Source organism: Styela clava, chromosome 11, assembly GCF_964204865.1.
Source record: "Styela clava chromosome 11, kaStyClav1.hap1.2, whole genome shotgun sequence".
In the NCBI taxonomy this organism is placed as follows: Eukaryota; Metazoa; Chordata; class Ascidiacea; order Stolidobranchia; family Styelidae; genus Styela; species Styela clava.
The window spans coordinates 16,570,813-16,585,883 of NC_135260.1; the positions used below are offsets into that span (position 1 = coordinate 16,570,813).

Genomic DNA, 15,071 nt, shown 5'->3' on the forward strand with positions numbered 1-15,071 from the left:
TTTTAATATAAGCGCTCTCCTTTAAAAATGACTTAGTCGATAGCGCAATTTTTTTTTACCTAATCCCGTGGAAGTGCGTCGTTTCAATTTTGCGGTCTCCTATCCCCTTTGCGATTTCGTTTTTATTTAAAGCAGACTTTTTTATCAAGGCCCATTAAATATGATTTCACTGACTGTCCTTAGGTTTTGTTTGTCACCGCATCTGACGACTATCGTTGTGCTTGGCGTTTGGAACCTATGTCATAGATATATATATGTAAAGCATGTCATGTCAATGAATTTTCCGTAGTGACATATATACATTTTCTACAAGGGAACCTGTTATTGGTGAGTTAGTTCGACACAAAAGAAAACCTGTTCCAAAAAATTTGAATCCCAGCACTGGTGCAAATGCAAATGTCTGTGGGTACTAGCTTTCAAGAGCGCAAAGGACCGGCCGCAAACGTACGGGTGCAAATGTACGCGGGTGCTGTGATGTCGCCACTTTTATGTCGCATGTTCAAATCATCAGAAAGATTTTGATTTACCGTCCAGTGTGTCAACGATTTTTTTACCGTGGCTGAGTTCAAAATAACGAGGAATCTTTAACCAGCGACCAGATGCACACGAAGCGGTTTTCTCAACATTTAAATCTAGAGCAATTGAATGGGTATTCGATTACCTCTGATTACCCTGCGTGAATTCGCAGGTTGGTATCACGTGCTGACAATAACGTACGACAGGATTGCTGGATTTTTCGTCGCCGTAGGGTGGTTCACGTAACCGCTGGTCGTTTACGGCTTCCTCCACTATCAAGTCCATGGATCTCAAATACATAACATGCTAACTAATATCATACCCGACATGAACTGGCAACAGGACAAGAGGCGTGGTTCGCCATATCCTGATTGGACGTCTTATCGGCTTCCCTCTCCTCCGAGATAGTCAGATATGGAAGATCAAGTATGGAGCATTTCGAAAGTCAGCACGCCCAAACCTACGGGAGATGCTTCGGCGGAAGTGTGAGCGTGAATATATATATTACTTACATTGAGTAGCCTACATGTTTATTGCTTCTAGATTTGAGAACAATTTTTTTTTTTTTGGCATATGCTTACGAATCCTATTCAAGGATCGATTTCGAAGCCAATCGAAAAATGTAGTCAACTGTATCTTCGTGGTTACGAGATATTCATTTCACTTTTTCGGTAGGCTGTAAAAGCAGCAAAAAAGGAGGTAGTGCTTTGAAATATTAGGGTCCTTAGAGCTTATCTGTCAGTCCACCATCTGGTGGTTACGGCTTCCTTCATCAACAAGAACAGGCTTCTGAAAACAAATAACTGGCTAACTAATCCGATACCCGACATGGACCGGTAAAAGGACAAGAGGCCGTGGTTCGCAATGCGATTAAGCAGTCTTATAGTCTTCTTTTCCCCCGGGATAAATATGTAAATCCTTTTTGCAGAGCAAAGGCAATTTTCCACAACAGATGTGCATTTCATGTCCAATACGATCATTAGCAAGCGTGCACCATCACTAGCGAGCATATCACTAGAAAACACAAATTTCCTTTCTCTACAGCTTTGCTAAATGCACTTGCAAGTTACATCACTAAAATCTCACCCCCAACCTTTCGATGTCCATACTTTACGAAAATTTTCAAGAGTGAGACTTCGAATTTGTTTTATATCAGATTAATGAAAGTTAGCCGGCAGAAAACATTAAATGCAACAAATTCGAACAAAAAAAAAAATCCAAAAAAATAGGTCTCAAAGATCAAAAAGGAAAAAAACAAAAACTGAAAATCACTATCAACAGAAAAGTATTCATAATAAATTGTTGTAATTCAAGAAATAGTAGCATTTTGATGGAGTAACTTTGATATATATTACCAGATGTGGATATTTTTGTTGGGCTGTCTACAAATATATTTTGAGGCAGGAGATATATACATAACCGACTGTCAGTGCCACATACGTTGGAGAATCCAAATTGATCAAATAATCACCAAATCAAATTTACTATTTTTTGTTAAATTTTGCCTATACTGCAGGGAAAATCCAAGAATTTTGTAATTTGGCCTATGTCATGCTGTTGACCATAATCCAATATAAGATAGGAAATATTGGCACTTGATAGTTAAACAGATGTATGCAGAAATTCAAACAGGAACATAATATAGAATGTTTACAAAAAAAAAAGAAGCGATAAGCACCAAAAACGAACATATTTTTAGGCAAAGAAAACAGGATAGGTTCAAATTTTTCAATGAGTTTATGAAGATTTTATTTGGCCGAGGATAAAAGATGGTAATTTATACACAAAACTGAACAAAAACAAGATTTAAAGAACTATTATAGAACAATAAATCATATTAAAAATTTAAATTTTTCAATGTCTTAGGTGAGCCACATAATCCTTTATAGACAGTGGTAACTAGCAATTAAATGGCTAATAATTCTATAGAATAAAAATAAATCGTCTTGATCAAAAGAAACAAAAACACACTTTCAGCGTTCCAGTAAAGTCTGTGATCTTCATACCAAATGGGAAAACAAAGATAGACAGATGTAGTCTATCTTTGGGCCCCGTCAATATGAACTAAGAATCCATTGAATCAAAAACTCTGTGAATAAGAAATCCTTTCCCCCCTTATGAAAATATATCAGAGGTATGCAGATACACTAAAAAAACATGGCATGAAAAAAATTCAAATTGTGCCTTCTGTACAGCATGTTGGTATAATTTCCTACAAGTATTACAGAACATAGCACCAGATCTGAAATTCATGGCACTTGCAAAAACAATGGAACAATTCCAATAATAATTGCTTTACTAAAGATATCACACTGGAGTCAATAGCCCAGAGATATCAAATCAATCTAAACTTTCTATAATATAATCTCTTACCAATAGTTGATCTGTATTCATTTAACACAAGGAATAATTTAAACTTCCAAGATGATATTTCCATAAACCTCTAATACTGTCAAGTTCATTGAAAGTTTGCTCATTTTGACGTCAAACACTTCCAGTTTATTTGGCATTTTTGCCATTTTACCAGACTACCAAAACATAGTCCAACATACATATCCTTCAATAGCTTCCTCAACATATACATTATTATGAAAGACCACACATGGTCCGTCTTACTATTTTGCAAAGCAGCAGGTATATACAAGTCAATAAGTCATTCCGTTGCCAACACAATTTGACACCAGAAGCCAACATTGCCATTTTATTCACCAGTTCATCTGATCACTGATTTGGCTCTGTCTTTGTTATAACTGATGGCTGAACTTCAGATTCTGCAATATTAAATGAATAGTGTAACAATTCAACATTTTTTAGTTTCATAACTGTTTAATTCAGATTTCTAATGCCAATTTCTTTGTTTAAAATGAGAGGACTTCTGTATTTTTCATAAAAAAACGAACTTATTAAATTAAATATTATTGCATTTGAATATTCTCACTATTTCTATTAGTGTAATTCATCTTTGCAACAAACCTAGTTTCATTCTTTTTACATCTTCTGCAGAAGGGACAGATGGTTGAGCTGAATATTGTCGTTTCAATAATACAGGAGCTGCAGCTTGTGTCATAACTGCTGAATAAAAGTATCAAACATTATAATAGCTCGCAACCGACTGATCTGTATTAAGTTCATACACAAAAGGAAATGAGTACAGTTACTGAATATGCAAAAGACTACACAAACGCATACAATAATTCCACCCCTGCCAATAAGCACGGCTCTGGGGCCGCATTCTTAATGAAATCGCCCGAAAAATTTAAATTTTTATGTTACATTTATTTAGAATTAGAACAAATTGGGCATTTTGATGCCACTGCTATCATTGCGAATAAAATTTATCACACTACTCTTGGAGTGAGACAATACCTTTCGCATACTGCTGAACTTATTGTAGGATCGTTCATCAGTCAAGACAAACTATATTCGGCGCGTTTATTTCTAAACCTTGGCAGCTGTACTGTATGTGTATATCGTATTTTGCGCATCTACAGTACTGCATCTTTCTGTTTTAAAACACACAACAGGCGATGCATGAAACTGGTTAAAGGCAATTTTTTGGGGTACGAGGTAAGGCTAAAAAGAAACGTGACTGACATCACAGATTGCGCAACACGATTAACCATCGGTAATCAACACTTTTGCAGTGTGGCGTAATATGTGTTCTTTGTTTAACAGCTGTTTTGACACAATATCGCAATTATTTTTGCTTTTCAGGATCCATAAGTGAATGTGATAAATTTCTTGTTGAAAAAATATGCTGTGCGAGGTCTGCTTGAGTTTTTTGGCGATAGGGGGTTCAATTAAAGAATGACGACTGAGCAAAGAATTATCATTAAATTTTGTGTCAAACTTGGAAAAACGGCGACTGAGACTTTGCAGATGTTGCGTGATGTTTATGGAGATTCTTCCATGTCCAGAACAAGAGTTTTTGAATGGCACAAGCGATTTGTGGAAGGCAGGGAGGATGTGGAGGATGATCCGAGGTCAGAGAGGCTGATACCAACATCGAAAAGGTTTGGCAGTTGGTAGGCAGTGACCATCGCTTAACAATTCGCGTCATTGCCAACGAAATTGGGATGGACAAAGAAACGGTCCGCACCATTTTGGTTGACACTTTGGGAATGCGAAAGGTGTGTGCCAAAATGATGCCAAAGGCTCTTGAGTTGACTGAGGAGCAGAAAGCTCAACGATTGAATGCATGCCGAGTTGACATGCATTTTTCCAAGTTTGACACAAAATTTAATGTTAATTCTTTGCTCAATCGTCATTCTGCAATTGAACCCCCTATCGCCAAAAAACTCAATCAGACCTCGCACAGCATTTTTTTTCAACAAGAAATTTATCACATTCACTTATGGATCCTGAAAAGCAAAAATAATTGCGATATTGTGTCAAAACAGCTGTTAAACAAAGAACACATATTACGCCACACTGCAAAAGTGTTGATTACCGATGGTTAATCGTGTTGCGCAATCTGTGACGTCAGTCCCGTTTCATTTTAGCCGCACCTCATATGTTTGTAAACTCACCTAACATCAGACGCGATAGACTATCTGACCAAAGGCGATCAACCAGTTTATCGCGACTGACATGTTGGCCATCTCTGATCTATGGCATTGCCACAGGTGAACTGGATAGTAAAGCATGCTCTAATATGACGATCTATTTTCTTTGCATTTACTTACTCGGTTGTCCAACAGACATATGAGTTGGTGTTATGATAGTTCCCAGACTGACTGGATAAGGCTGAGCACCAGGTTGTTGTCCAGCTACCATGACAACCTGTTGAGGTTGCTGCATGACTATGGACAACTTCTGAGGATCTGAAGAGAAAAAAAATTGAATTTAATCGTATACTTGTCAAAAAAATAAATGGAATGCCTGTCGTGTTTATATTGACACATTTTATGCATTATATAAGCTTGGCACATAAGTGCAGAACACCCGAGCTCATAATGACCACATATTGCTCTGCCTAAAAGGTATATTGAATACAATTCAAAACTAACATCTTGGGTTGGAACAGAAAATCATATACAAGAGAAGTTTCACAATAGACTTGTATTATTTTTAAAATACAATTTATAAATTGAGTTACTCTCTAACTGAATTGTATGCAAATATTAATCCATTAGTTGATGAAAAAGAAATTATGTTCATATGCCTATGTTGAATTTTATTAATAAAAAGTTCATCAGCAATAATTCCAAAATATTAAAAGTACATATTCAGGAAAAACAAACCAAAATTGTAACTGAGCTATTATTATTGATGTTGTACAATATTGCATGTTCATGAATGTGAAAAAAATCATTAATGATACCATAGTTAAGATGAACTGTAAATAGTACTCAATTTTTGACGTGACTTTTCATACCTGACGAGGTTCTTAGAAGGCCATCACTTGTAACCACACCATTACTACCGACTTGTTTCACAACATGACCTCCAGAAAATGCCACTGCAATAAAGAATTGATTACAGACATACAACTCCGACATAGCTTTTGTAAAATGTTTGAAAACTTAGATTTGAAATGTTTGATTCAAATTTCTAAAACATAATTCAAGAAAAATAGTTTACATATTACCAGGATTTCTATTCATAATAAAACATCCCGAAATAATTATTTCGAATTTAAAAGACTGAATATCATCACCGATTCGCTGGTATGTATGCAAAAGTAGCTCATATTCAAACAAAAAATTGATTGAAATCATTTCGAATTGATTTCCAATTCCAATCTGATGGTGGGCAATGGGCATGAGACCTTTGATGCAAACATGATAAACCACAAGACCATCAAGCCCACAAATAGCCTACGTTTGCATAGTAACATTCTCTTACTGTGAGGTTTTGTCACATCTATTGGCCATATGACTTTTCCAACAGCAGAAACCATTGGCAAAGCAGGTTTTGCACCGATTGATGATTTTTGTTGTTGAACAGTCGTCAATGAACTGATAACAGGGAGAGTATTTCCACCGATCACCATACCAGTTGATATTACTGCGTTTGACATTGTTGCTGGTGATCCAGGTGCAGACTGAGCAAAACTGAAAAGAAAATATCAAAAAATGAAAGAAAAAAAGCTCAGAATTCCAAGTCTCAATTCAAGGCCATCTGATTATATTCTAAGCAAAAGATAAGAATCATTCATATTCTTGAAGATAGAAAGTTGATAAGACTGCTTGGATGGACGGCATAGATTAGAGATTTAATATGCTTCAGAATACACCACAACTAAAAGAATGTTTTCACTGCAATGTAATTGAACAGTGCAATATTTTTATACAAGACACTTATCACGCTTTCGCTCAGAGTAGGGCTCATACAAGCAACACTGATATCTTACGATATGTGTGTTTATTTGGAAAGACAAGAATCTTTGTGGTCCCTATAGCCTACCTACTTTATTACACTCTGGGGCAGGTAGAGGCTTGAGATTTGAACCCAAGATTTATGCAATAATATGCAATGCCAATGCAGTCTAACACCTAACTTGGATGTGGCTATCAGGTCACCGTAATTCACAGATAGACTGTAGTCAAAAATCATAAAATACAGGTTATCAACAAATAATGATTCTATTAGAATACTAACCGTGGAACTTGCATGAATTGAACTTTCTGTTCCGATAATTGTTGTATGGCAGTGGTTGATAATTGTGCATTATTCACATCAGAAGGTTGGGGTTGAGGTTGCGGAGAAATTGAATGAGGGTGAACTGGGGACGCAGGAGCAGATCTAAAAATAAAGACAATTTAGTCAGGGATGTTCAACGTAAATCAGGTAGATTTCTCACATTCAATATATCTACTCAAATCACAAAATACTTAGATATTCACATGTAACAACATCTCCAAGGCAATTTGCTGAACAAGAGCAATATTCTGTTATCAAATTTATATAGTATATCTGGAATTTGCCCACAAGTCTGGTATTCCGAACGTATTTAACATGATATATGCTAATGTATGTGTAAAAGCGTGCCAACCCAATGCATTTTGGTAGAGTAAGAAAAATAAATTAGGTAAGCAATTCGTAGTTTTTGTAAATAAAATAACATGCCTAATAATAAATCTATTTCTGGCTATTTAAGACTTGCCATTGTAATGAAACTTTGGCGCTCCAGAAGTGTGTGTACCAATATGGATATAACTAATTTTGTTTGCCTACTTTACATCAACTTGTATTATGGATCTGAAATCTATGGACTAGGGGTATATTCACTTGGCTAACACAGACAGATCTTGAACTCATAATAGAACTAAAATGAGGAAAATCAGAATAAAATTATGGCCTAACCTGGTACACACACTACGGGAGTACCATGAAGTGATATCTATCATAAAAAACAAACATTTTTTTTAATCTTTGAATATCGATTTCTTGTCCAAATATTTTGATCACAGGGTCATAATATTTATATTGGTGAATGGAAATTGCGTAGCGATTCATGAATGACAATTTATTTAACAATAGCACACATCAATGATTTTGAAATGTGATGAGTATGGAGTGTTTTTTATCTCGTATTACACAATACACAAAGCACTTTGTTTACGAGGCATCGCAGAGTGAGATATAGTATATTGTGAGATTTTTCAATATTTACACACAAGTTATCAGCCTGATAATATATTTGCGTATACCAAGTATGGCCCAGTGAAAAATTTATGAAGTAAGTTTATTCATATCGTACATGTAAACATGAAACAATTTTCATTGGAAAAAAAAGCCACAATCATTATTGCGTCAGAATATAGGCATTGATGGTCTTCCAAATTTGTAACGTTTTTGTCTTTTTTCGTCACGAATGTTCATGAAGCCTTAACTCTAGCATTATTTGGGTACTCCCGTAGTGTGTGTACCAGGTGCCCATAGGTTTCAGTCCGTTTACAAAAATTGATGTAAAGTAGGCGAACAAAATTAGTTACCTCCACATTGATACACACACTTCTGGAGCGGCATTATTTGAGCAGAAATATATCAAAAATCACATGATGGTAGGGGGAACAACAATCCAGCAGCTTACCTGGTAGCTGAGATGTTTCCTAAAGGAGCTCTAAAACATGGAACACCACGTTGGCGTCGCTTTCGCCATGCTTGATCAACTAGCTTATGCTCAGAAGCAGGATCAATGCGCCAAAATGATCCTTTGCCTGATTCTTCTTGGGATCTTGGAACTTTCACGAAATAACGATTTAACGACAAATTATGTCTTATTGAATTCTGTAGAAAAGAAAAATTTGGATTCAACTTAGCCAAGGATAAAGGTACTCAATTCAGGGCAGTCCAACAAATCTAGCACAAAATGAACATTGCTTTTCTATAAAATATGAGGAGAGATAAACATTATCCTATTCATGTGGTTGTAGTCTAGATAAATGTGAAAATTCAAACCCAAAAGTTTCCTCAAGCAAGATTTGATATAAAACAATGAGGCAGTATAGCCTTTTAATAAAATGAAAGAAGTATTATGAATACTTAATTCAGTTAATAATTGAAGCACTGACCTGCCATCCTTTATCAGCAGTTCTATAATAGGGATAATGTTTTGTAATGTGTGCGTAGATTCCGCTCAATGTTAAATGTTTATTTTTTGATGATGTGATTGCCTGCAAAGAAAGTATAAACACTGATGAAACATAAGGATATGTCACAGACAACCTACTATAATTCAAAATACTTCTGAGAAGTAAATACAAATCACTAAGCAAATATCATTATTCTTGAAATCAGTACACAAAATTTGGCGCTCCGGAAGTATGTGTACCAATATGGAGGTAACAGGGACGGAAGCCTATAGGCAGAGGGTATATTCATTTGGCTAACACAAACAGTCCCCAAACTCATGATAGAACTAAAATAGGGAAAATAGAAATAAAATTATGGCCTAACCCTAACCTGGTACACATACTATGGGAGTACCCAAAATTTTTATACATCCAACACACTATTGATTTACTGTGGTTTTCCTCATGACAAAATTAATTGAACAAATGAAAAACTGCCATTCGTTTTATTCAACTTGCACAAGGCACAAAATACATTAATTAATGTTTAAATTATTCAGAACACAATTCGAAGCATTTTGATTGTATGTATCAATGCAGAGCACGAAATAAAACTGCTAACATGTGAATAATTTAATCCAATATTGAGTATTTCATTGTAATTCAGTATATATCTAATTTATTTCCTTACTATTGTGGTAAAATCAACAATTTTATAGATAGAGCAAGTAATGTCCAATCGAGCATAAAGAAGGCACACTAAAGTAAACAACTTCTTTTGTGATTCATAGACTACCACAGTTTGCTTCATGTTAATAGGTCAATCTCAATGGTCAATAAGAATGCTATCAAAACCTACCAATATAAGAGCTATTAATAACCACACAGAAAATCATATCTAGCAGTAAATTCAAATGCATAGTGTTTTCATAACCCACAAATTACAGGTATACTCCATATATTTATCGTATTCAATTGGTTAAAAATGTGATATATCAATCAGCTATGAACATAAATACCTGTATAATAAGTTGAGCATATGAATATGGGGGTTTTTGATCATCTCTGGGCGGACTGTCGTTTCCGTGATTTCCATCAAGACTATCGCCACGTTCTTGTACAACCTTTTAATGTATATATTAGTATATTTGAATGAAAATTAGGAATCTCATGCTTCAATAATTTACCTGTCGGTGAGCAATCATACTATGTACCTTCCATACTTTAAGTCTTCAAAAACAAAAGATACATACAAATAAATGAAATCAAAACAGTACCCCTAAGCAGCTGCCCCACACACAGGTGAGCACCTCACTTATGGTATACAATAACAACCCCAGGAATGTTAAGACTTGGGGAAAGTTATAAGCATGTGAAAGAAAAACGAAGAACGCTTTTGGAGTTTAGGCAACGTCGCTGCGTTGTTCAATCGCCTGCCTCATGTTATCTGGATCATTTTATTTGAATGAAATCAAGCCCTTTTTTAATTGCTCCGGACCGGTGTTCTTTCAAAATTTTAAAACTTACATCCCTAGCCGTAAGCCCCTACGAATGTAATCTAAAAAGTTCTGAATCCATATAATTCAGAATCTCAAAGTAAATTGTTAAGATTATTACCGGTAAACCTTGTTTTAAATATTCCCAATAGTTCAAGTTGAAATTCAGGAGTACTAAATAAAAAAATTACCTTGGCAGCATAAGCGGCAGCCATCTTAAGATTGTCTGTTATATTCATATGACTAGTGCCCCCACGAGGACTTGCAGGACATGAATTTGCAGCACTGTAGAAAGAGAAGCATGTGGTTTAAAATATATCACTGCTACATCATGATTAAACATAGTTGTATGGAAAAAACCATCAGGAATTGTAGTTTAAAGATATGGAGTACATATTAGGAAATGTGTGGGTTGGTTTAAGTAATGTAAAGAGGAAAATGCTTCCACAATTCCCAATAACAATAACAAAATGAATTTTTTCTATCTCTTCGATCAATTATTTAATATAAACTCATGGCGTAAAAAGTTTGATATGACAGATCATACCATAAAGTTGCAATACTTTAACAATACAAATTAAGTAACTAATTATATGTCACAGAACTGATTACCTTATTGTTCCAGTAGGTGATGGTGGAGCACTCAAATATGCCTTATTTGCAAAAGGATTATGAACAAAATGTGTTGGTTCCCGAACTGGTAAAAATGGTTTCGATATTGGTGACGTTCGCACATCTTGCACAACTGTCTCAAGCTTTATTGTTTCTTCAAGTTCAGGTAAAGCAGGTACTGGAATTTCAGGGATATTCTACAATAAAGTAAATAAAAGATTTAATTATGACAAGATTCAGCAGTGAGACGCTCCTACCAAAAACTAAAATGTGTATAATTGAGAAATGTATGTGCAGATACATAAAAATGCACATCTGTAGGCACATTCTCCCTGAAATAAAAACTAATTGAAAAACCTGACATTAATAGCTAAATATATTAAAGAAAAGCCAACATGGATGTATTGTTTGGTTCCATTACATTTGAACCCATGACAATTGCACCTGTATGCTATTGCACCTATGGAATTTTTTTTGTTTTTCGGATAGTTGAACCCACACTAACCCTAACCCATGGGTTTTAGCACCCGCATATAGATTGAACCCGTGGATATACACATGGGTTCAAATGTACGTGGGTTCAAATGTACGGTCACCGTATTGTTTATATCAAAATATTAACATCAGAATTTAATCATTGAATTAGGAAATGCAAACTCTTTAAGTAATTTAGCTATTTCACATAACAAGATTTGTCCTGATGGGAAAGGAATGCACTTCAGCTAGAGTAATATTAAATGATGTCACAAAGGCATTTTTATCAGAGATAAAAAATAAAAAAAAAGACAGCATCAAACATCAATCTCTTTACCAAAGTTGATATGAAGTCATTTTAAATGAATAAAAGTTTATTTGGGCAGATTACAAACCAGGTTAATAATAATTAGGTAATTCCGACATCTATCTCCATATTATCCGATTTGAGTCATAAAATTGTAACAGTATTTAAAACTATGCAATTCAAGAGTCCTGTTGTACACTAACACAAATGTATTTATATAATGTTTTGTCTGACGAAACGTTTCAGAAATACATTTATGTGAGTGTGCAGCAGGACTCTTGAATTGCATAGTATGATATTTTTATTCCTGCTACAGCATCCTTGCATTATACGATACGGATCCACTAGCGCATTGACATTGAGGAGGGAATGGGAGTTAGTCTTGCGTAACCTCTACAAATAGTATGCGAAACGTCAGAACTCTTACAGGTTTCTCCTCTGCAAGCTTGATGAGAGCATCATGAGGTTTTTCTTCTGCTTTGACAATTGAAAAATATAATCTGATGTTGGTACTGGGAAATCGAATTGTACACCTGAAAAAATAAATCACTGTAAAGTTATTTTTTTGGAGATTGAATTTCGTTTTAAAACTTTTATCAACATAAACAAAATAAAAAATCGGAATTGGCGTGAATGGCACTTGCATATGTATATATTTATTAGATTGGCCAGTTATCGGAACGCCGATGAGCCAACGAAATAAGGATTTTATTAAATATGAAAAAATTTTGTTGCAGGCTACCAAGCATATTTTTTATCAATAAATTTTTGATGCTACTGTTTTTTACTACTCGAAATAAATAAACTTTACTATGATAGGAAAGTCCACTCGTACTAAGAAATTGTGAGATTTGCAAATAATTTTTAGTTCATGCCCCTAAATGAATTTGAAGTAAGAATTTTTTGTTTTTATTAAGTTATACAGTTTAACGGGATATCATCCAAAAGAAATCCTGCCAAGAAGATCTAGAAAATATACAGGGCATTACAGATTGGAATAATTTTGCTTGAATAACAAAGAATTAGTGCTTCTATTTGTATCAAGATAAACAGCGTAGAATGCCAATCTGAAAGCTTTTTCACATGCTGAACCCCAGATACCAGGCCTGATTGGGAATGGGGAAAAGCTAACCAGTTTATTATTATTCTAGACATCTGATGTTGATCTGGTGATTACAACTACAGAACTAGTCAGTTTTGATGACTGGATCAATATGAGAGCAATTCTACAATAGGATTATATAACCAATATTTGTATGCTTCGTGAAAGCCTGTTGTCTATGTGTGTGTATTCCAGACCTCCCCAGTTTATTATTAAAAAGATAAAAATAACAATGGCTGAATGACAATACCAATTTAATATTAGTTCCAGGCCAGACTTATTCATGCAGAATATTTTAATTTAAGCTTGAGTAATTAAAACAAAATCTTGAAATATGTGTGCCTTTCATGAATCATGGTTTTAACGTAAGTACAGAAGTAGTCTATGACAAGCGGTAACTTGCAGTCAGTCATTCACAATTTGACAAAATGTAAACACGAGGCGAGCAGACATGTTCCGTTTGTTTACGTGTAGACACCACGTGATATCTCTACACCAATCACAATGCGGAGAAGCTTCACACTCTAGTGATCGCATCAACGCCCGATTGTCAACAAACCGCAGACACACCGAAAGATTATCGCACTTACGCTGGTTTTAAAGGCAGTGGCTCGGCTCCCAGTCGTTGAAACTGACCATCAACGAAAACTCCGTTCTTTCCCAGACATTTTAGAAAATATCTGTTGCGTTCTCGAAAGATCTGAAGGTGTTTTCTTGAAACGTAAGAAGATAAACCAATGTTAACATCAACTTGTCCATGAGAACTGTTTCTGCCTATGACTGCCTTGTCTTTCCATATAAAATACTCAAAATCTGCCCCTGTTATCTTCCCAACACAAGCTCCATTTGGACCATTTACATCAACAGAATTCATAATCTTGTTCTCCGCCGATGCATTGAGCGCCAATAAAGCTTCAGCGCCGTTATTTGCAGGCAGAGTCGACATAACTTTTCGCCGCCACGTTGCGAGTGACCTTGCAGGCGAGCTCTTGTGGCGAGAGAAAAATTGTAAACAAAGACTTTCTAGCGCACCGTGTGTCCAGAACACAGTCAAAACAAATATTCTAACGTAATATTGATAATAACAATCTTCTTAGCACTATGCGAATAAATTCATGTATGTCCCAATCAGAATACCAACATTCTTTTCGCTGAAACCGTAGTATAGTCAAAACTGCGTTTTCGAAACAAAACGTGGAATGTCATTTTTAAAATAGCATAACACTAACTCCTAATTCAACAGAGTTTCAAATCTCTTAATAAATCTGACAATTTTAAAACACTATAAAATCGATATTATAATCTTTACTTTAGATGAGACAAATCAAATTTTGATATGATCATTTGATTAATACTAGTAAAAAATTGCGTAATAATAATTAAATATTACTTACCAAATAGACAAAGTTCAACTGATGAAGTGAGACGTGAATTAAAAAAGTACAGCAAGGTTACTAGTTAAACACCGAACCGAAATTCTATTCGCGTTTTTTATACTTTGGACCAGAATCGATTAAACTTTCATTAAGAATTCAAACTATTCATAGACGTGTGTAGCCCTAAGCTCGTCAAACACAAATGACCGACACAATTCGCCCATAAATTCGACGTTCTACTTTATTTTGAAAATGATCAACCGAGTGATTCATACAATACCACATCCACTAAATAGCAAAACAAACATCGAAATCAAAACAAACTTTTAAATAGGGTCATTATTTATTTAAATTCTAACTAAAATGTTTACAACATGAAGAGATACGTATGTAAATTTTGTAGATCTGTACATTTGTGCTTTCGTGACCCTTCAAATCGTTGAAGCCTTGCAATCATCAGGCAATTTTAGTTTATGCAATTTCTTTTTTTGTTTTACGAAAATTTAATGAAAAAAATTACTAAAATAAATGTACTTTGTGAGCAACGTTGATACAAAATTTTTACAGCCTGCTAATCAAGTATCATACAAATCATTTTATATGCCTTTCATAAATTGGGGATTATCTATATTTTATGATTGCTAGTTTTTATTTTTGCTCCGTTGGTAA

The 15,071-nt window shown here is 34.9% G+C and overlaps 1 protein-coding gene and 1 long non-coding RNA gene across 4 annotated transcripts in view; both read right to left on the reverse strand.

The window, feature by feature from the left end:
* The window catches only part of LOC144429940 (uncharacterized), a 63,402-nt gene that overhangs the window by 2,294 nt on the left and 46,037 nt on the right, over window positions 1-15,071 (reverse strand). The window lies entirely within an intron of this gene.
* LOC144429654 (forkhead box protein K1-like) lies at window positions 1,646-14,019 on the reverse strand. Of its 2 annotated transcripts, none has more exons than XM_078117834.1 (13): window positions 13,617-14,019; window positions 12,352-12,457; window positions 11,144-11,340; window positions 10,723-10,816; window positions 10,055-10,159; window positions 9,036-9,137; window positions 8,555-8,751; window positions 7,120-7,263; window positions 6,364-6,572; window positions 5,894-5,977; window positions 5,202-5,339; window positions 3,490-3,585; window positions 1,646-3,287 (listed from the first exon to the last, which is right to left on the reverse strand). In XM_078117834.1, exons 1-13 carry the CDS (start codon window positions 13,970-13,972, stop codon window positions 3,238-3,240), a joined length of 1,878 nt encoding a protein of 625 aa, XP_077973960.1. In that variant the 5' UTR covers window positions 13,973-14,019; the 3' UTR covers window positions 1,646-3,237. The 2 variants fall into 2 exon arrangements, with proteins under 2 accessions (XP_077973960.1, XP_077973959.1); XM_078117833.1 differs by having other exon boundaries at window positions 3,490-3,588.